The 23,315-nt window shown below is 36.5% G+C and overlaps 1 protein-coding gene across 4 annotated transcripts in view; it reads right to left on the bottom strand.

Annotated features, from left to right (window-relative positions):
- Nucleotides 1–23,315, bottom strand: part of STAG2 (stromal antigen 2) — a 71,264-nt gene that overhangs the window by 5,452 nt on the left and 42,497 nt on the right. For all 4 annotated transcript variants that reach the window (XM_027645231.1, XM_027645232.1, XM_027645230.1 and 1 more), the window contains exons 7-30: nucleotides 22,729–22,933; nucleotides 20,383–20,534; nucleotides 19,054–19,127; nucleotides 18,816–18,939; nucleotides 17,594–17,692; nucleotides 17,417–17,496; nucleotides 16,746–16,853; nucleotides 15,802–15,913; nucleotides 15,077–15,194; nucleotides 14,254–14,357; nucleotides 13,289–13,381; nucleotides 13,004–13,093; nucleotides 11,750–11,953; nucleotides 10,173–10,243; nucleotides 9,802–9,889; nucleotides 9,617–9,697; nucleotides 6,525–6,617; nucleotides 4,434–4,608; nucleotides 3,893–4,032; nucleotides 2,768–2,869; nucleotides 1,854–2,002; nucleotides 1,199–1,327; nucleotides 679–884; nucleotides 53–242 (exon numbers count right to left, since the gene is read on the bottom strand). In XM_027645231.1, the coding sequence (XP_027501032.1) occupies nucleotides 53–242; nucleotides 679–884; nucleotides 1,199–1,327; nucleotides 1,854–2,002; nucleotides 2,768–2,869; nucleotides 3,893–4,032; nucleotides 4,434–4,608; nucleotides 6,525–6,617; nucleotides 9,617–9,697; nucleotides 9,802–9,889; nucleotides 10,173–10,243; nucleotides 11,750–11,953; nucleotides 13,004–13,093; nucleotides 13,289–13,381; nucleotides 14,254–14,357; nucleotides 15,077–15,194; nucleotides 15,802–15,913; nucleotides 16,746–16,853; nucleotides 17,417–17,496; nucleotides 17,594–17,692; nucleotides 18,816–18,939; nucleotides 19,054–19,127; nucleotides 20,383–20,534; nucleotides 22,729–22,933 (2,987 nt within the window). The remainder of the gene's footprint in view (nucleotides 1–52; nucleotides 243–678; nucleotides 885–1,198; nucleotides 1,328–1,853; nucleotides 2,003–2,767; nucleotides 2,870–3,892; nucleotides 4,033–4,433; nucleotides 4,609–6,524; nucleotides 6,618–9,616; nucleotides 9,698–9,801; nucleotides 9,890–10,172; nucleotides 10,244–11,749; nucleotides 11,954–13,003; nucleotides 13,094–13,288; nucleotides 13,382–14,253; nucleotides 14,358–15,076; nucleotides 15,195–15,801; nucleotides 15,914–16,745; nucleotides 16,854–17,416; nucleotides 17,497–17,593; nucleotides 17,693–18,815; nucleotides 18,940–19,053; nucleotides 19,128–20,382; nucleotides 20,535–22,728; nucleotides 22,934–23,315) is intronic.

Genomic DNA, 23,315 nt, shown 5'->3' with positions numbered 1-23,315 from the left:
ACTGGTTTTGTGTATGAACACTAACACAAAGCAGACCTACTCATCTACGTACTTGTAATCGAGGGGAGCTTGGTGGTGCTCGGGCTGCATAGGATAGACACCCATGTAATTCTCGTCAGGTCGCAATCTCTTGGGCTCCCTCATTATTGTGGAAGTCAGCTGAGGTGTCTGCATCATGACTGGTGTGTGCATCGACTGCTCCCTGTTCAGCCACATACTGTCACTACTGCTGCTTTCTTCAGCTGGAAGGAAATGCAGTAAGAACATCAGTAAAGTTTTTTTCAAGCTACTCTAAAACTGAACGTTTAAACACAAGTTACACGGGTGTCCTTTCTGCTTACTGAGAATAGACTGCTTTACTTTTTACCATGAAGTTTTACATGTGCCTCAAAAGGCCTGGATTTATAATCACTGGCTGTAGTATTTAATATATTTTTCTATTCTGTGACTTAACACAGTGTAGTGCCTTTATTTCCTCTCGTGAATCAAGTGTTATTTTATTCAGAATCTTCAAATGAACAGCTTTCCCACTAAGACACAGACATGTACAGAAGTTATCCTGTTTTTAAAAAAATACCTTAGAGTATTTCAATATACTTATGCTAACAAATAGAGAACAACATGTATACTTTATATGAATATCTACTCAACTAAATTTTAAGATGAGAAAAGTTCTACCTTCAGGTACTTTCCGCTTGCCTGTTGCTGGTTTTGTCTTCTTATTTCTTACTGTAGATCCTCGACTACTAATACCACTAATCACTGACATAGTATCATCATCCCCACCAGCTAGTAAAGAGTTTCTGTAGGACATGAGAGGAAGCCACACATCTTCTCTTCGTAGAGACATCTGAAAGGTCATGAACTTCTCCAAGTAAACATACCTTTAAAAGGAAAACATAATTACCAAGATGCAAAATATCTGTAACAAGATGTTAACACGTCAAGATAATTAACTACTAAAATTAACACCCAATGCTCCTCATCTAGTTAACAAAAAGGCCTGACAACAGTAAATCCACAATATGATTTCTGTTCATTCACCATAAAATGAAAACAACAAGGACAAAAACAATTTACCCTCTGTGATTATATTTGATTCCACCTGAGGTAAATACAATACACATAAATATTTATTCTGATGCATGCCTTTTGTGGTTATGATCATAAATATCAAGAATACTTTAAAAATACTTACACTGTTCTTTTGTCTTGTCTGAGAAGCTTGGAGGAGAACTCACTCAGGATATCAAGAAATGCCAAATTTAATGGTGGGTGGCTCTCACCTTGTGGATTAGGTTCCTTAAAAGCAAATTCAATGCCATCCCTAAGAAAAAGTTAAAAATTAAGTCACAAAAAGCACAAACAATAGAAAAAGTTCTAAGCCCTGTGAGCTACAAAAACTAAACCCCTCTCCTTTATGTTAAGAAAGCAATAATTTGTTGTTTCCATATTCTGTCAAAAAAAGTGAACAGTGAATCTGGACACACTCTTTCTGTCATGCCACTTCTACTCTGCATTGCAAGTTTTCTGCATGAGACCAACATAACCACCACTGACAGTGAAGTGGATCTGTTCTTACTGTTGTGGGTAAGACATGAAAAATACTTTTTCATCATAACATCAACACTGCTATCATTTACAGGCTTAAACAATGATGCTGGAGAACACCAACAACATTTAACATTTGGGTTTTACTCAGAAACAAAACTACAGTCATCTCAATTAATAAATGGGCTGTATCATCGCTAGAGCTGATGCATTTTGTACTACCAAACTCACTTTGAAAGACTGAAAAGATAATTTTCTGTTAGTGTTTACAAAAATGGAAGTAATACAAAGCACACAATTACTTGTGTAACATAGCAATAGCTTCTCTTGTTTTCAGCTGATCCAATCCAAACGTTAAAGCAAAACGTCGAGCAAGTTCCTTTATGCCGCTGAATGTCGGTGAAGATCTGTCGAAATTATAACCATTTTCTTGAATCATTTCATTGAAAAGCTGTATGAAATGAGGAGGGAAAATCATGTATTTAAAGATTGTGCCAAACTTTGGATCAATACACACAGAGTTAAGCTGGAGTAAAAAACTGTTTTACAGCTTCCCCCTCTTAATTTCACAACACCAAGAGACAAACATGGAAGTTTAGGACAAATAAGTCAAGGCTATGCTTGAGAAGTTTGCACTTCAGAGTTAAACCCTGAAATGCACACTGTCCAAGCACACAGGTCTCCACACAAGCAGGCTCATTTACTGAAGAGAGTATTAAATCATGTTTTAATATCGAGTATGTGTGAAGCCCCTACCAAACATTGATACTGAATTACTAACACTTTCTGTTAATTCTCAGGTTAAAAAAAACAAACCCAAAATCAGAAAAACACACCAAAGCAAAGCAAAATAAAACACACCCCACACCCCCCCCAAAAAAAAAAAAACACAAACCCCCACCATGCAGGCAGGAAGTGTTTTCCCTTGGTTATCTGTTCACAAGTAAGTAAACTCTTAGTTAAACTATTGTTTTAGACCTATGAAGGTGTCACAGTTATTGATTTTGTATTTATGGCCTCTCACATACACTTTTCATAGCACAATATTTGCTAAGCATAAGAAGATTTCTGAAGTCTTTCAAAGACTTGTAGAAAATGTGTTTCAGTTTAGACCTATTTATTGCCACCTTCCATAAGAATTCCTTCATCAATACCTCACACCAGTTATTAAACAGGACATGTGGAATTCATGCATAAAAATATTATAAATTCTTACCTGCTGCAAACTAAGAATAAGTGTCTTAGCACACTGGATTTTGTCTATCTGTCTTGTTTTACTCATCGTTTCTTTAATAATATCACCATAGTCATTGTAATACTACAAAACACAACAAAAGAAAAACATTAGCTTTCAATATTAGCTGAAAACATTACAACTACTGAATTCTTCTGAAAATAAAATCTAGGATCTGATATTAAAAATACTGAACATTTCTTTTCATTCTTGTTGTTCGTATTACTTTAGAGGCAGAATGACCTATTTATCTTCAAGGCCATGACACATTTGTTAATGACACGTGTTCACCCCTTCAGGGTACAAGATTAGATTCTAATCTTTTTAGTACCTCCTGTAACTCTGGTGGGGAGTTTTCTATTTTCTCTGCTGAAAGGAGGCACCTCCAGACAGCATCACAGCTGAAATTTTTCCAATGAAGACAGTTGCCTGTTCAGTTCTTTAAGTATTTCAGGTTTAATAAAGACCCAATTAGTTATTTAGAGATTCAAAATATATGTAGGGCACTCAGACAGATAAGAGCAGGCTGCCCAAATTTTAAATTTTTTAAGGTAATCACCAAGGAGCAAAGCTTTATCATGTTCACAGAATGAGAACTCATACCATTGCGTAGCTGTGAATCCCAGGAGCCAAAAGGGGTTTTTATATTTAAGAAAGACTGAAACAGATATAAAGGTAACATGGGGAGAGTGGGACTCAAAACTTGTTTCTCTTCTACAAAGTTTAAACTGAAATTATTTGATGAGGCTAGACAGAGAGGATCTTTGGGAGAAGACTCTCAAAAGGCCTGCTAAACTAATAACTGATTTAAAAATATACCATCAATCAGGATAAGAAAATAAATCTATTAAAAACAACATAAAAAATAATGAGCAAGTTTCTTTCCTCCCTCCCTACCACCCACACACTGGAACTGTGAAACTTATCTCAGTCATTTTTACCCCTGCATACAGAAAAAGAACTTTTAAAGGCCTACAACTCTGGAGTTTTGAATTCTTCACATTTTGAATCAGTTATCTTGTAAGGTAAAAATTAAATAATAATTTTAAAATCCACAGCTACCGTATTCTAGTAGTTTTACTAATGATCACTAAGCTTCAGATTTACCTTCATATATTGCTTGAAAATGTCTGCAGCTGTGTTCATTTCCACCACAGTATATACAATGAGCTTACAGAAAGCTGCAAGTAGATTTCTTCTTTTGTGCAATGCTTCAATTTTGCTTGCTTCATCATCCTGCTGTCCATCTGGAAGAGTTCAGAACATGACAACTGTCAGGTTTAAAGGCTTCATATTTAAGCATTTACAGATAAAAGTGATATGGTTAGTGGTCAGGATTCAGAAAATCAGATCTCAATTCTGGTGGCAGTGCATTTCATTGTCCACTGTCAAGTCTCTTCCCCGATATCACTGTGCCTATTACACCAAACCTTTACTGTGATTATCCTACATGTTCCCAAACCAGCAAATGCTTTGATCAGCTGCCAACATTTAAAAGCCAAACCTACCCCTGTGCCCATGCACAATCCTCAGTGACAAAAAAACACCACACCAAAACCCCACAAAACCCCACCAAAACCCAGAAATGCACAGGTAAATATATATTAGAAGGTAAATAATGTAAAGGGAACATAGGTTTTGTACAAACCTGCACTATTATTATCATCATCCTGATCAATGAAGACATGATCTAAAATAAAACTGAGTAGTTCAGACTGCAATGAAGAATCAGGAGTGTAAACAAGTGGCTCCAACATGTCACGTCCTCCTGTCATAATCTGATGACTGAAGATCATCAACACATCACACAGAATTGTGAAAGCCTGTTAAAAAGAAACCTTAGTAAATACTTGCTTGGAAAGTCGATTTTATTTAGAATAATGTATTTGCACTTGACAAAATACTTAAGAGTCCAGCAGTGCACACAGGCCAGTGAAGTTCTGAACAACTACAGAGGCCTCCTGGAAGTCAAAATGTGCACAGTTTCTTGCAGTAGGTTCCTGTGTCAGGACTGGGTCTCCAAATAAAAATACTGCACAGAAGAAGCCAACTAAATATGAAAACATTGCGAGATTAAAACATGAGGAGCCTGAAACTCCAGAATTCTGCCTGATGGATACTACATTAGGTCACTAGGGACACCAAACATAACAGTCTCCTTTTTGCTTTCTTTTTTAAAAATTGTTTTGATCACATTTGTAGAACATCTAATAGCTGAGGTCATTCAACCCCTTTAAATCATAATGTCTTACTTCCAGAAGTCCAACCACCTCTTTGTTTTGCTGGCTAACTTGTCTATCTGATGTCAGACTTAAATATCTGTACTCCACCTTCCTGGAAAGTTCAAATGTCTCAGTACCTGACACAGACTGACAGTCTTCAAACTAAACAGACCAAGGCAACTCTAATCTCTCAAGTACTTCCATGAACAGATCTGTTCTCTAACCCCTCAAAGTGAATATTACTAATTTCCTGGTCACAATTTCCTGCTCCTCTTAAGTCCCTTCTGTCCCTTCATGACATTAGAGAAGAAAAGTGGAACCAAGGCTACTGTACCCTGTGTGACAGGTACCCTGTGTAACTGGGTAGTTCTAGTTTCTAGAGCATTCACCAGACTGACAGTTATACAGCTTTTTAAAGAGACCTACTCATAGCCTCAGTAATTTTTGTTACTTGGACTTTCACACCCTACACCTTGTGACTCTTATACCAGATAGTTCTTTGACACAGAACACGTCTATTAAGTTTCAGTGATGTTCTTGTTCTAGCAAGAATTTCAAAAGCTGCAATTGTGCGACTCAGTGGACCAGATTTTCAACTTCAACCAGGTTATTATTATCTTTAGAAGCAAAGAGGCTCCTGGCTTTCCATTTGTTTAATTAAACCATCTACCTAGAAGATAATTTGGTCCTTCCCCTACAGAGAGATACTGCCCTTTTTTTTTTTTTCATCTTAGCATTCTCAAGATTGTTAAAGGCAATTACTTAGAATTAACCCTGCTATCACTAACCTGTTCTCTGGGACCTCAAACTCCTGAGTGAAATGACCAAAGAACTACTTGACTACAGACTGGAAGAGACTCAGTATTTAACCTTTTCCTTTGACCCTGTTATCCTCAGAACAAGTGTTTCCCAATATGATGTCTCAATTCTTTTTGAAACAGGACAAAAAAAATACAGAACAACCCCCAAAAACTTCATGCCAGCATTTCTGAGACAGAGGGAGGGAGGGAGAGAGGGAGAGAGGGAGGGAGGGAATGAGGGAGTTTTAGTGGTTCTTCAGTGGATAATTGTAAAAATGTGGGAATGTAAAAGCATTCAAAGACAGAACTAAAAAAATAACTTCTTTAAACTGCTGTCCTTAGCTCTTCCAGTTTTGAGCCTATGAACCCACAGTCAGCTCCACAGGAGATGTGTGGGCATGAGCACACAGTAAGCAAGAGATTTGAAACAGAACTCTTTCACTTGAACTTAGAAACCAGAAGGTTTCTACAGTGCACCTGCACAGTCATTATTAAAAGAAAGAAAAAGCCCTTTGGAATAAAAGTTTTTCCTGCCTAAAATTACTAGAAACAATCAACACTACCTGAGGAGGGCAAGCACACAAGTACAGTGTGTATTCACACTCCAAGGGCGTTCAGCCTGAACATGCAGGACACACCACATTCCCACATAAGTACCAAAAATTGCTTTAGAAGTATAATATTAGAAGACTACCAGTACAAACAACAGTCACTAACCTGTTCCTTAACAGCAGTGTTTACATTGGTCAGGTAGTGTTGACAGATTTGACAGAACACTCTCATCTGCTTCTTCAGACGTAGAAGATCCTCCTTCAAAGAGAATGATTTCATGTAACAGTTTAACTTTTTGATTTTATAGTCACATTCGGTACATGAACTTTCACAGAGTATTCCACCACAGACCTCCTGTGTAGTGGTAACATTCAAGTCCAGTGCATTATTCAAACATCACTATTACAAAAAAAAAAAATAGCAAGCAGCAATTTCCTCACTTTGGTCATCCTGTGTGGTGCAAAACAAAATGGCAGTTGGGATGAAAACCACAAAAGTTATTTATTAAAAAAGTAGTAACAAAAATCCCTCAAAATCAAACCTAAAAAAACCAAACGCCTGCCCCCACCCAAAAAACATTCCAGAGCATAAGGCATTTTCTCTTTAAAATATCTGCATTTGCAACCTCGAGGACAGATTTTAGGTAGCTGTTTATAACTAAAAAAGACCAGGCTACATGGTATTATTTTATTTTTTTTAACTCGTTGCTTGGCGATAAAGTAGAATATCAGATGAGAGTTGGTGTTTTCTTCCCCCATTCATTGGAAAACAAAACTTCCCAAAAAGCACATTTCTGAGCAAATAAAGTATCAAACTGGAAGAAGTCCCACCCACATGTGTGACACAGTTGGTGTTACTCAATCATGTGAAGATTCTAGGCCCTGCAGAACTGGGGAAGTGATAATACAAAACACCAGCTGTGTAACCAGCATCAGCCCAAAGAAAGATGAACTACCCCTGAAAGAAGTTTAAGAACTCTCCCTGCAATCTAAACTGAAACAAGGCTCTTCCTTCAAGAAAGCAGGTACAACATATGATTTCATCTCAACAGGAATCACAAAAGCAACAGCTGCTTCTTGACAGGAATCTAAGTATAAAATTATTTTAGAACCTTTCCTACATAAAAACTTTTGTCTCAGATTACTACTCTGTTGTTAAGAGAATTACACATGGGACTATTTTCTTTCTTTCATATAGAATTATTTATTCACATTTCTATTAAAATTGAACTATTTATGTAGTCTTTAATTTAGCAGCCTGTATTATGAAGCTAATTCCCATAGTTAGTCAACCTGTTCAATACAGCACACAGTTAACACCTAATATTGTCAGAGAACAAAAAACCCCAAACCAACCAACCATAAAAACAAATAAACCAATCAACCAAGCAAATCTTAAGGCACAGTACACTTCTGTCACTTCTGGTTCTCTGCCTATTTTTTGCTGTTATATTCCACTGTCAGAAGTCAATGAAACTTCTGTAGGTACCTGATATATTTGGCAGCAGTCAAGCAGTTAAATAAAACAAAATAGTTGTAGTTCAGAAGTTAAACCTAAAAGCTTTAATTTACAAAAATTTATTATGTAGAAGCAGAAAAAAGTCTTAATAAAGGACAAGTTTTCAAATAAATTATTTTCATTCCTGGGGAAAGTACTGAAAATTACATTTTACTACAAAACAGCTAAGTTAATCTTTATTTCTAAATTGTACTGTCAGTATTTCACTCAGCTTCTGCCATCAGGCTTGTGATAAAGCTTTAATCACTATTACAAAAACCTCAAGACTGTTTACCCTGTAAAGAATAAGCTAACAAAGCCTCCTTTCACACAGGTAAATGCTTCTCAACAATCTGTCTCCACTTGGTATCTGATATTTGGCGCTGGAAATGTGTAAAGCCATTAAAACACAGATGGGTAAACTAGCCAGCCAGTGTTCAAGTTCACAAGTAGTTAACACACCTTCAGACTGTAATTACTCACTGGACTAATGAAGTCTCAACATGATAGGGGAAAACCACCATAATCTGCCACAGGTGTTCTCTGTTATAAAATCATTAGTTACAGAGCATGATTTTCCACTCCTGCATCTACCAGGAGCTCCAACTATCACACCCTAAAATGAAAATAATTTTAAAAGAAAAAAAATGTATACATCCTCACATTAAAATGGATTATTAATTAATCATATATTATTAATGCCATGAGTTCTCTTTGTTATCTCCATGGTAAACTGTGGCAGTCACGTACATTAATTACAAGTACGGCAATCAAAGTGTTTAAAAAACTTCAAGAATTCACTTATCTCCCCTCTGACATAAAGAAAGATGGGTTAACAGTAACTCTAATAACAAAGTGCAACTCCAGCATAAATTTTCAGCAAAAGAGCACTCTTCTTTCAGGACTGTGGAGAGCTTCCAGTATGTTTGATTATAGCGGGTTTTTCCAAATTTAAAGAAATCATCCAAATGTTTCATCAGTTACAAACTCCACCCTAAACCATCTAGCCTCTAAAAAAACTTTTTTTTCATGAGGCAGTTCACACAACCAACCACCTGATCACCCCTTCAAGCAATGCTGCCCAGTGGATACAGGAAACCTTAATCCCTCCTCCAAGATTTTTCAAGAAGTGAAATTAGAAAGATGACATTTGCAAGAGCTTTGCCCTTCAAGATTACTATACATAGAACCAGAACAGGCCCTCTCATCACTCCCTCAGAAAATCTCAAATTTAACTTCATCTTCTTGTGCCTTTATTTTAACAACATATTTAAAAGACTGATGAAGAGCAAAGTGGAATTGCAACATACTGACCAATAAGAATACTATGACAGTGTGCAAATTCTTAGATCTCACTGACTTGTCACAAGTAGTTCAGTTTGTAAACAAACTCAAACTCACTACTTGAGAGTAGTAAAACTGACCACACTGTGTTTTATAATTTGCAGTGTACCCCTCCTTAGCATTGTTTTTATGCCTGATATCATATTTATTTATAACTACTTTAAAATTCTGTCAAATTAAACATAATGCTGTCATTCTAAAAATATAAACATAACAACTGAGGTAAACACCAGGTTTGTAAGTCAAGCATTTAACTGCTAAAACTATGAATTTGGATGAACTTATCAGAAAAGTAGAATCAGGCAGATACCACTATAAAGAAAATTCTTAGTCTTAATTCCAGCACAGCTCTCACTTGATGACACTGCAGCTATGTACAAATGTTTATTTACTAATAAAACAGGAACAAGGCATACCTTTGTGGAACTGCTTTCAGTAACTTTTGCTAGCTGCCAAAGGATTACATAATGAGTACACTGCAGTGCATGAATAACAATCTGAAATCAAAAGGGGAAAATGCATTAGATGACAAAGGCCAAAAAAAAGACAGCAACAAAAGCTATTTGTTGTTGTGCCTGAAGAACACATTTTAACTACAGACCTGTTCTGGCATGTCTCCATTTTCAATGCCAGTTTTCAATAACTTGTAGTTGCAGCCAAACAAGTCCCATCTTGATAGGTCATGAGCACTGGAAGCATCAGAAATGAAGCAAAATGTAATTTAACTAATACCATTTCTGCAATTTGAGGTTAACAACTACTGAAAGCTTAACTGGCCGAAAAAAAAATAAATTAGTGGAATAAAGACTCCAGTCATAAATACCTCCCCCTCCCAACCACCACCAATACACACAAAAAAAAAAGCAAAGCAAAAAACCCCCATGAAGTTGCACTGAAAAGAGAGATCAAACTAAAAACAAACAAAACCAATGCCCTACACCACAAACCCCAACAGCTGCGTGCAGAACTTACTTGTGAAAAGCAGTGATTCTCTTCAGTGTTGACAAGACTTGATATGCATCATCTTCATCAGGTTCCTCACCCTATTTAACAATCACACAGTGAGGTATCTCAAACATTCTAAGCAAACTGGGGAGCTTACTAAAACCAAACACAAACTGGAGGGCGTGATGGGGTGGGGACCTGATTCTAAATTATTTATCAATGTCATATTTGCTTTCAGAAGATTTAGAGAGATAAGGCATCAGTTCAGGTCTAGAGATGGACTCAATGATCATAAAAGATCTTTTCCTACCGAAATGGTTCTCTGATTCTATAAAATAGCAGCAGAAGGAGAAAGAGGGGAGGGGGAAGGGAGATGAGGGGAAAAAAGGGAAGTCTAGGATAGCAGAATACAATGTATAATGTAGGTGCTTCTATTTTCTCTGAAGAATCCAGCAGAGGCCACTGTCAGACAAAAGACACTGGACTAGATGGGCCACAGGTCAGTACTTCAATCTTACTTTAATCACAGAAAAAGGTCTTTGACAGAGGTAAGAGAAGTGGTTTGTTCTAATCTTCCCACAAGTTCTGGCAGACTTGCATTTAGTGAAAGAAAAGGAGTAAAAAGGAAAGGGTCCAAAAAGTATCTATTTATACACAGGATAAACTATCTGAGGTCAAGAAACTCCTCCTCAGTTGAGCAGAGATAATCCAAGTTTTACTATTCTGTAGTTGCACAACCTTGTTCAAGAACTATGGATTTCAACACTTCCACCAGAGTATTTGCCTTTTTTTTTTCAAGCCAACTGACATCTCATTTCCTTGCTTTACACTCATTCTTTCTTTTCCTCACAAAGGGAAACAAAAGGATAACAATTCTTGTCTAGGGTTTCTAGAGTGGAGTCCTAGTTCACGACAAAGAGCAAGAGAAGAAAAGGAGCAAAGCCTGATAAACTACGTGCACCTAAGAAGTGTGGAGAATGAAGTTGTCAAAAAGACACTTCCTATGCTCCTTACCACCAATGAGGAGGAGAAACAAGTTTTGTCTGAATGTCAGAGAACCCACATAGTGAAGTTAAATACTCCAACAGAAAATTCTCACTTTTCAGATCAGTACAGTGTGGGAACAGTTATTTTTAAGCTACTAACTGCATCTGCTTGCATTCAGGAAGGGAGGGGGAGTGTTTTCTAGAGATTTTGATATTTAACAACAGCAACATGCAATCACAGGCAAGACTAGCAACAGTAGTACATCTGAGGAGAATCCTAGTGGAATTACAATACTACAACTCTAAAAAACATAAGCCTCAAAACCTAAGAATAAAAAGTTTACGTAATTTCACTGTTCATCTGAAACTTATCTCACATTTCCAAAAGACATTTGTCAAAAGGACATCAAACATAAGACTAGTGCCCTAATATACAAGAATAGCCTGTGTTCACATAATCACAGCAATGATACAACTGTGTTATTGCACTTGACTTAACAGTTTTGGAAGTCAGAGGGAAGCTCCCATCCCTAACTCATTGACTCACAGAGGAAGGCAGAAAAACCTACTGGAAACATTTACAAGGGCAGGAAAAGTTGATCTTGCACATTAAAATACCTCTTGCAGGAAGTCCTCAAGAAGTCGATTAAACTTGTCTGCCAATTCATCTATTAACTGACTTCTTGCAATGTCAACCCTGTTAAAGATTGTGAATTCTTCATTACAGAGAGCGTGGTACGTTTTTGAACAGGCTTCCAAAACATCTATATCTGTGTGTTTCTCCACAATATCCCGGATTTGTCGCAGTAAGGCATCCAAATGCTACAAGGAAGATGAGCCATAGGAAAAAAATATGTAGTCATATATATACACACACAAGACTTTTAATAAACCTTAAGTAATTTTAAAAGGTAGATTCAATTTATTACTTTTCTAACTATGATACAGAACACAAAACACAGAAAGCCAGTGAAGCTTCTGAGAAATTAAAAGTCTACTTATCAAAAAATAAGTAGGAGTTTGTCAAAGACCCAAGATTCACAGCATTTTAAAAAGTCATTAAAAATCTGCCAAGTGTCTGCATGGTTTTATCTAATTTGAATTTCCACTGACAACTGAACAATACAGAAGAATTTACCTCCTACTCACACAAACATTCATACATGGTCTTAAAAGCTGTATAACTGAAGATTTAGTTTCACAGCATTCTAGTGTTGGCACTGGAGCCAACTTCAGTTGTTCTTATGGGCCTCCCCTCAACCTGAGCTGCTCTCTATTGCTCCATCACTGCTGGCTATGCTGTCAACTACACAGTTTATCTCTTTTTGACTCTAATGATTTCCAAGTGCTTCACAATGCAATAGCACATCTGAGGAGGAGAAAAGAGAGATGAGAAGAGCTTCACCAACTTCATCATCACAGCACTTACAATGAAAGCAGTAATTACATAATTTGGGACATGGTAGTTTTCCCCTTTTTCACACAATGGAGATGGTGGTTTACTAGTTTCAGTGATCAGAAAAAGAAATAACTTACTAAGCTATTTCTACAAACTTTTATCTGTCAGGTAGCATACCTCAAACATGACCATAACCCACCAATACATGTTCTCAAATAAAGTTCATCTAATTGGTAAGATTTTCCATTAAAACCTGCCAGACAGGCCTTAGAAAACTCAAACTTTCAGTATCTCTAAGAACAGGAGCCAGTCACAGCTCTGAAGTCCAAGTCACATTCTCAATAAAGGTTACAATAAATAAAGTTTCATTTACACAAAAAACCACATCTAGAATGGTGACAGAAATTCCAGTGACTAAGTCTAAATTCTGGGATTTTTCCTTTTGTCTTAAGTGTTACTGAATGTTACCATACCTTTTCTAATCGTCCCGTTGTATAAATTTCCAAATCAAAGTACTGTGGCAACTGCAGTAAGTTGGTGACTTTTTCTGCATCTACAGAATACTGTAAAATTGGCAAGGAAATGAGTTTAGTTGAAAAAGTCTTGGACAAAATAATTCATTACAGAACGAGCAAATATTAATAAAGACTAGTAAGAAAAAAAATAATACCTGTGGCAAGCCATACCATTAATTACAGAAACTATACTTGTAAACATTTCAGCAACAGTCCATCAGCAAGAAATGGAATTAAACCCACCTTTGCTAGCAACTGAGGGAGTGCCACTGCAAAAAGTTCAGTAATTTTTGTCCTGTCATCCAGTTGGGTTTTCTTTTCCTTTGCTGTCAGCACCTAAAATATTGGTATTGTGAGGATTTTACAGCTAAAAGTTCTGGAGCAAAATCTCATTATCATCAATGAAATGATGATTAGGTACACAGACCTCTAATATCACTGTAAAATATCAATGAAAAGCAAGAGAGGGGAGCATGCAATTTCAAAAAAAACCCCAAAAATTCAGCATTCAAAAATGCAATTCAAAGTTAGGTCTCATGCTATGATTAAGATTATAGTGAAAACAGAGTGATAATCTAGAATGAAGGATTTACCTATCCTGCAACAAAATACCATGACTGGAATGATAACAAAAGAACAGTAAACCCTTCTTTTTAACGGTATTTACCCAATTCATATGCCAATCTAATCTTCATACAAGGTTTCAATCTGTACCTAAATGGGTTCCTTACCAAAAAAAGCACCAGTCTTGAGAGCAGTTCTCTTCCCTGTTTAATGACTCCGTAAAAGAGGGTTCCCTAAACTCCACAGTCATAAAAAAGCCAATTGGTGGACCCTCCTCCTTCCAAGACACTATGGAGTGTATTTTCCTTTCCCTCATTTTGCTCTTGCTCACTGAAAATAGTTTTAACTTTTTCCAAACATTGATTTTTGTCTTCCTTTCCAAGCAATACTGCTTTGAAAATCAATTTTATATTACCTTTAATAGTACAAACAAATGCAGCAGTTCAAACAGCATTAAGCAAATGCCAAAGTCCAGAAAAAGTGAACTAGTCAGGGCAGTTGGATACTGGAGGCTGTGGAGACCAAAGATGAACTTCCAAACTCACTCCCTTCAGCAGCAACAGCCTACAACCTTTTCCTTCTTCCCACAATGTCCCCACAGAGCCATTCCCACATCTCTAGATGAGTAGCTTTTTGCTTCCTACCCTTTTTCCTGTTCCTCTTCCCACAGGAGGATGACATTCAGCCGCTTGCCGAATTGTACAAAGCATTATTTCGATCAGTGCACTTTCCTGTCTATCCGTTAAAGCTGAAATTTAAGAAACAGATGTTAACACACAGCTTGATTTTTCATCTTCCACAAGGATCAAAATATGTTTGTTCTTTTTAAAGGAAGACAGACAGAGATTTAGGCCAACAGCTCATTTCCAGAGGTGGGGATGGTAGAGGGGATAGAGAAAGTAAGTACCTCATAAAACAACAGCAGGAAATATTTAAAATAGAGAGAATATCCCTGGATAAGTCACAGGACAGGATGAAACAGACACCAAGTTTTATAATCATTTTAGTTTCTTTTCATTTTTTTCAGAGGTCCATTTACTGGGACCTATGAATTACAAAATTATGCCAGGGGTTTTGTTTGGGTTTACTGTCATTAAAGAAATTACAGTATTTCTCTATATGGTAGTTGTAACACTCAATAAATGAACCAGTTTCACAAGCAACTTAGTTTCTCTGATGTCGAAAGTGCAGCCTGAACTTGTGGAACAACAAGGCAGCGGGACTCTGCATGCTTATTCCTTCTCTTTTCTTCCCACCATTATTCTTCTGTCTCACTCCCATACCAGAAGTGACCTCTTTCTACTCTTCCCTACATTTTACAATTGGTATCACTGATGGATTTCTCAGAGTCATGGAAACACAGAGAATATATGGAGACTCATAAATGTGAACATCTTATTTCCTTATACATCAGGAGTAACAGAAACTGCACAGGAACACAAACGAAGATCTAGAAAAATCTCTTACGTTCTTCTCCATTGAGAGGCTCCTCCAGCAGAAGACTGTTCATACATTCCCAGTCCTTCAAGAGGTCTGTTGCACAGTCCCACATGCTGTCCACAAGATAAGCAGCATGTTCATGCAACTAAAATGAAAACAGATTAAGTATTTGATCAGCAATAAAGTTCATTACAGAGCTATAATACAGGGTATTTCTTGTACTTGGCTCCCGCCCATGTCAAAAGCACAAAGCAAGTTTTGTGAGCTCTCTGGTTAAACAGAAGACTTTCTTCCCCAATTAACTTTAAAAGATGAATCCAGACCAAGCGCTACAAAGAGCAGGGCTACAGCATCTGTCAGAACTTGTGAGACAGGTGGGTAAGGATTGTGGTTGTGGGGTTTTTTTGTTCTGTTTCACCACCACCCCCCTTTTAAATCTCCTAAATCACAATTTCTTTGCATCTATACATCAGCATGTAGAATGACAGAATATTTGTCAGAGCAGAACTCACAACCTGTCTCAACACTGTACTGACAGATCCTTCAAATAAAAACAACCACGCAAAACAGTCTTTTAACTCCCAGGTTGCTCAAATAACAGGAAAACCCAGACAGATTCATGGTTATTAATCAATGAGTGGGGAAGAGGAAAAACAAGAAAATGAAATTTAAAAAAATTAAAATGAACCACAACAACACCACAAAAACCACACACACCACAAAAACAAGGATATCCCTGGAATCCAACTTACTTCACTTTCCAAAAAGAAAAAAACTAATGTCTTCACAAGATTAGCATTCGGACTTTGTCTTCCTCTCCTTTTAAGTATTCCATCATCTTCAGCATCTCTGCGGCTGAAAAGCCTAAAAGAAAAATTATTTCTCAACAAGTTTCTTCTTCATTGCCTTTGCCACAGTCAATTCACATCAAGATACTGTTTTTTTACACACTTAATACCTCGTTGCTCAGTTCCACATTCTATTTTGAAAGGAAGTAATTTGGGACAAGTATCATTTGAAAAATTTCATATATGCTGAGTGGATATTTCGCTGACTGTTTCCAGTGGAATGTATAATTATAACAAAACGCTTTACAAACATCAGTGATAATTGCAGGTGTTTGAGGTCCTACACTCCTCTTTAGTAAACTATGCTTTCTGAATCTCCCCACATGAGACTTTAATGCAGCAAAGAAATACTGGAAGAAGGTCTGAAAAGTATTAGATGAAAAGTCTATTTTGTTCTTCTACACACCTGAAATATGTTGGAATTTATTTTTTTTTTAAACAGGAAAATATTTTCTGAAATGGTCAAATGAGCCAATGGGGAGAGGGGGGCGCAAGGGAGGAACCACAAATGGGAGAACACTCGTTATGATGCAAGCCCAAGTTTAGGCACCAACCCACATGAGCATTTTAAGATGTTTCACAGAAAGAATGGGAAAGGAAAAGACAGACGAACATTTACATTCCCTGAAGGTACAAGCTTTTCAAGCGCAGCCTTCAAAACTGCTCTCTATTTCCATTCAGAAAAACTACAACAGTTCAGAAACTACAGTAATGTTACATTCTCTCTTAAGGCCACTTCATGATTCAGTTTTTTCCTTTTCCTAATTAAAACTAACGAGAATCACAGTATTAATGCACACATGAAATTCTACAGGAAGAAGTTGTTAACTATAATTTCTCCATCTTACTTTTTGTAAAGAAATTCCCCTGCAGCAACTGCTACTGGCCGGTGAGCTGAATAAACCAGGTGGTAGACATTTTCACAGTCTTCTGCAGTCAGAACTTCTTCACTACTCCTGGGGTAGGGATGGGAAGAAAGAAAGAAAGAAGAAAAAGAGGCTGAGTTAACAGATTATGAACTCTAATGAGGAAGATGAAAATGAAGGAGAATCGAAACATTTTCCTTCAATTTGTCACGTTTTCCTTCAATTTGTCACGTTTTCCTTCAATTTGTCATGCTAAAACTCAGTCTTAGTTCCAAAGTCTTCCTGAACAAAATATACTGATCAAGTATAAGCCTTTGCTAGAAGGTTATGCTCCAAAGTTCAACTACTGTGTAATGTTCAGTAGATTCCATGTTCTTCATTTCAAACATTCCATGATCACTTCAAACTATGGAGGCTGAACCCCAAATTCCATACATCTGCCTAACTGTGGGACATAAGTAACAGCACTATTCTAGTCAGATTACTATTACTTTTGAAATTCCCATTTGTCTGAGTGTAAGATGCATAGATATTTCTATAGACTTCAAATGATCTGAAGTGTCATGCTGCTGGCCTAACCCACAGGGATTAGTAACATTTTTTAAGTTTCAATATCTGTTGTAAGCCAGATAAGAAAATATACATGTACTTACTGTAAAACAAGAGTGAGTAATTTTATTGCTTGGACTGCAACATCATATTCTTTGTCAAGAGTCATAGACACAATTCTATCCTAAGAACAGAAAAGAAAATATTTTTCAAGAGGAAAGAAGTGTAATCCAACTTTAAAAATAATAATACTGTACCTAAAAATAAGAAGTTACACTAACCTTGAACCGACTGGTGAAGAGTTCCAATTTGGAATTAAGCTCTTTATTATAGTAAAGCCCTTGCAAAGCAGTTAGGCATTTGAGTCTTACTTCCCCTTGCTAAAATAAAAAACAAAGAACTGAATTAAAAGTCAACTATAGGATACAGATCTTCACATCATACAAGATAAGTTTCTTTTACAGTCTGAATTAATTCAAATATTAAATGCTGTCCCACTCTACTACCAACGATCATTGTTTGTAACAAGCTAATGAAGGAAAAAAGCCAAACAAAACCCCAATATCTTACTGCAGTTAGCACCTCTGTAAGTCAAAATACACTTGTTTCATTCTTTCTAAATGCTCAAGATATTTCTAAGTAGAACTCTATATGTTTCATTTCTATTAAATTAAAACTGACAACATCTGTATCTGTATCACCAACAACCATCTCTTGTTTGATCAGAATTAGTAAGTAAATAATGAGAGAAATATTCCTTCTGAAATACAAGATGTACTTTAGCAGAGGACATGTTTTAAGGTACAGACACAGAATGACTTTTCCAAAATCTAGGACAACTGACTCCATGCAGTTTCTATCACCACTGCCAGAGGTTCTTGGTTTTTTATATCAAACCCACAAAGAGCACATCATGAGTGAGCACCCCCTCATTTGTGCCACTTCACAGTCAACAGCTTGAAGTCTCCAGTGCAAGGACTGGGACAATGTGCTGACTCAAAAAAATCAGGGAGTATTTGTAAACTATGTCTATTGACCCCACTAAGCAGAGAATAAGCTCTAGGTGGTAGTTATGAAGCAACAGCTTGAGGCACTCACCAGCACAAAAGGGGACCTCTCCCATGCTTTTTACAGCTGGAGGAGAACGCTAGAAAGTTTCTTAACTTGGTAAAACAGGCTACAGGCCTGCATTATTCCATATGACATGCACTGATTTTAAATAAGTATTCTAAAGTAAAAGTCTGGATCGGTAATATATAAATACAAAAGACTATTTCTTTACAAATAACAGTTCCTTAAAAAAATCGAGATATACTGTCTAAAAACATTCAAAAGATTCCAGTCTAGTTTATATATATGTTGAAATGCCAGTGCCTCTGACTGGTAAGAAAAGCAGTGATAGATTTAAACAGGTAGGAGATCTGAACCTAGTCTGACAAGATAACAACCAAAAGCATGGAGTTATGCTTCCTGGCTCTGCTCCTTTTCCCCAGTGCAGTTCACCTTATCATGCATAGTCCACCCCACATATTTTAAGTAGCTGTCATTGAGAAAGGCATCACTGTACATCTTCATCCATATTCCAATCTCTTCAATGCAGATGGCTCTGATTTCAGCAATTGCATCTCTGTGGAGAGAAGTGGGGCAGAAAGTTCAAACAGATCAATAATTAGAAATAACCTGCCACCGGCTTCCAAAATAAATTAATGAAGCTACAAATTACTTGCTACGAGAAACTTACCGGTATCTATGCACAAAAACACCTTTAAATATTGCATTCATCATGTTTTCTATTTCATCCTGATTTTCTTGAAGCTGAAAGAGTGTACAGAGTACATAAACAGTGAGGAGCACTTTTACAGTCAGATCAGACGGTGCTGATGCTACACAAACTAAATTAATGTTTGAAGTATGACCAACAAATCCTTTCCTGAAATATTCACAAATCTATTTCACAGTACAAGATACTACTATTTAAGGAATTGTATCTATCAGAGCACAGAAACTTTAGTTAATTGTGACAACTGCAAAACTGTTCTTCAAGTGTAACAAAGACATCTTAGGTTTCTGAAAGGTTCTTCTAAGTTTATTTATAAGAAAACTTGATTTAATTTTCTTGTAACATCCCTGCCTTTTTCATTTATCTATGTATTACTCATATTAGGACTGGTCCTGTACATACATCTAACACAACTATACTGAATAGGTGTTTAAGGATCAGTCTCAAAATGCAAGATCTTTGCAAGACAAACAGAAGACAAAGTTGTTAAGTTTGTCTGAACTGTCAAGAAAACAAAAACCTTAACAGGTAACAGCACAAACATTGAAGAGTAAAGGTCAGATGTTTCGTTTGATCATGAGAAGATTGTTTCTAATGTCTAAAAAACAAACAAACAAACAAAACCAACCCCAGCCACAAAACAAAACAAAAAAACCAATCCAAAACAAAACTAACCCCTCAAGAAGCCCCTACATAAAACAAACCACCAATTCCCCCCCCCAAAAAAATACTGAAACCTGAATGAATTAGGGCTTTCAACAAGACAGCACTGTCAGCAGTGAATCAGCAAGTCTCTTTTACACAAAAGAAAGAAAACAGAAGTAGGCTGCATTTTCAGTTTTGACAGTGCTTTCTGTAGATCAAAAAAGCCTTATCTAAAGCCTTTAAACACTTTCTGCTGAGATAGATATTGACATTATAAAAGCAGTACTTTGCTCCAAGAACCCAGAGATCATCTCTAGAAGCCAAAAACCAGTCAATGTATAGCAAATTTTGTTATGTATTCCAGCTTGGTTTAGGAAACTAGTCAAGAAATACAACAAAAAATTAGCTTTTACTAACTACCATCTCTCTTACTAACTTTCCCATGACACTACTATTTTTAAGAGTCTACATTTATCTCAGAAAATCAAACAAGTAAGAAGCACCTTTCAAAGTTTTTTAAACATGAACAACTTTGAAGAATTAAACAGAGACTAATAACTACCAAAACATATTACAGACCAAGATTAATTATGAGTTGTCAGCTATGAACACTCATCAGTGCACACCAGCTAGACTTGCACTAACCTCCTTTCTTTTCTGCAGTAAGAGTTCCAGCCTATCATTAGCTCGTTTCCCAATTATTTTATTTCGTTCTGCTTCATACTGTCGCTGTGTGTTGTCCATGTTAATACTAAGATTTAATGCCACATTCACTAAAGCAGTCATCAGCTTCATGGCTACAAAAAAAAAAAAAAAGGTGACAAGATTAAGGATTATTTAAAAGGTTCTGATCTAAGAAAATTTATAAACACAACTCCTTCTGTATTTATGAAAATATATTCACTATAAATTTCTTGGTACACAAACTCTAGAAGTGTTTTACCAACCACTGCATAATGACTAATCATCACAATAGATAAATACTTATTCTGCTCTTTTCTGTCAATTTTACAATGTTATAAGCATTAATCTTGATTGAGATATAGGATATGCTTCCTCCCCATAATGAAGGTAAAAGGTAAGATTTACAAACAGCCCAGGAAATATTAAAAGGATTCCATTATCAGAGTCTGTAAGACTGACACCATTCAACCTTAAATACACAACAAGTTTCTTTCTTCAAAAGGAAATGTCTCAGACAACCAACACCACCATATCACACCAGTCTTTTCTCCTTTAATTTAATTTTAACAAGGGGCAGGTTTTTTTAAAGATTCCTTTATTAGCAGAGGAAGCATATTAGCCAGAGAACTGACCAAAATATATGAAACACATTTGCATGGGCTTTCGATGTCTTTTTATTTCTAAATAAAAAGAAACTTGCACATAAAGCAACCCTTTTTAAAAGGGTGCAGACAAATATCCTTCTCCCAGAAATGAGGAGGAGGTCAATAATGTACTTGCTTTTCTTGTGAACTTCTGTAACAAGGCATGAAAGGGCTTGCACTGGCAGAGCACACATGGAACATTCTTGTGAGTGTATCACCAGCATAAAGCTGATGAGCAAGACTTAAAGACAAGCAGTTATATTGAAATATCATCTCACACTGTGATCTCCAAGGAAATCAAGATTAAAGAACAAGTCTGAGCTCATCACAGAAGCCAAAATTACCACAAATAACAGTAAATATGGATACAGGGATTTTGTTGGCTTTCTATTCCATATAAAACACAACCTTCAAGAATACAAACTGTAAACTCAGATCAAACATACAAGCAATTACACAAAATCAACAGAATTGACTACTGATGTGAACAAATGCAAACAGAACTGCTGAAAAAAATATTTTGTATGACTTAAATTAACATGCAACAGGGCAACTTCTGCAGCTTTTATTGAAGCACAACTCAAATAAAAATTAAAAAAGGGGGTAAAAACTTGCTTTTTAAGACCTAAAATTTGTATTAGTCATATGTTACAACAGTCGGAATTGATGATACAGCAGCATCTGTAAATGTGTTTCTCTCTCCATAAGAAATGCCCAGGCTGGTGGGAGTCTCACAGCATGTGCAGTGAGCTAATGTAGACTCAAGAGAGTTATCAATGATACAGAACAGCTGATAGGACAGTCAGCACTGTAAACCAGACAGGTCCAGGGAAGGTAACACGAACTATTTCCAGTGTGGTAAAAACTCAGTTTCACATACAGCTTAAATTCACCTTGTTCAAAGTAAAATTGCTACAACGACCTCACACAAGCTGAGGGTACACAATGCCATTCACAACCCTTCTTCAGGAATCAATGCCAGTTTAGGACTTCCTTATCCAAGAAGCTTATCTTTTGTCCATATAAAGACACATTTCTTTAAAACACTCTATACTTAATTCATAAGGGATTTCTTCATAATTTAACAGATTGGAAAAAAAATTCATGTGAAAAGGTCAATTACTTAAAACCATAAAGGTACTTAGTACCTGTATCACTGATGAAACATGCTTTAAAATTATTTCTAATGCAAAGACTGGAAATGCTACTTTACATGGTACCACAGCCTCAATATGCAGCACAATTTCATGTGTAGGAAAAATTACATCCAACATAAACAACAACTTTAGACTTAATGCAGAGCATAAACAGGCTCAACTGGCATTTGAGGTTAAAGATCCCTACAGCCTCATTTATGACCAAAGACAAACTCATAGAATCAACAGAAAATCCCCTTCTATTTACTTTTTCTACCAGACTTAAAGGTAATAAAAATTAAGTACCAGACAGCTGGTGAAGAAAGCTTTAAAATAATGCTGTGCTTTTCAGTAACAAAAAACCAACGAAAAGCTGTCCCAAAACAAGCAGCATTAGATGAAAACTGTATCACACAATGAAACTCAGTTGAATGTCGCCTATCAAGAAGTTGAACCAGAAGAATCCTTCCCTGGGCAGCACAAAACATGAGATGTAGGCAATACACAAATCAATCCAACCCACTGACCTGCCAGCGTGCTCGTGTGCCGAAACGCTCTGACTTGTGAGTCTGACAGCCCCGTGAGCAGTGAAATGACAGTGTCCATCATATACTCATCATATATGATGCTATATTGACATTGTCGGACGAGCACTCCAATGAACTCACAAAAACTGGATTTGAACTTCTTCCACTGGGGGCCAGCCATAGTTAGAGGATAATCTCCGCTATCCTATTCAAAAACAGAAAAGGAAACTCTTTCAAACGTCTTAAAAATTATTTCATGAAATAAAGATTAAAGAGAGATGGGTACAACTTTAAAGCCAAAACCTCCAAGGCGCTAAAAATGATACATCAGAAGAATGTGATTCCATAAATATGCATCCACTTTGCAGCTCAGGCTTGTTGCAGCACAAAGACAACATTTTAACTACTAATTTCTCTTTCTTGTTCTGACTCCCAGAAAAGAGGAAAAAAAAATAAAAATCATAAGCCTTACAAATCTGCTTCAGGTTGCACCAGAACCATCACACGAACAGCTTAGGAACAATCAATCCAGGACCATAATAAAGTTTAGAGGGAGATGTTTACATATCAGACTGAAATTTCCTGAT

The sequence above is a fragment of the Corapipo altera genome, unplaced genomic scaffold (assembly GCF_003945725.1).
Source record: "Corapipo altera isolate COAL_440 unplaced genomic scaffold, ASM394572v1 65, whole genome shotgun sequence".
NCBI classification, from domain to species: domain Eukaryota; kingdom Metazoa; phylum Chordata; class Aves; order Passeriformes; family Pipridae; genus Corapipo; species Corapipo altera.
This window is presented reverse-complemented; position numbering and strand designations above follow the sequence as displayed.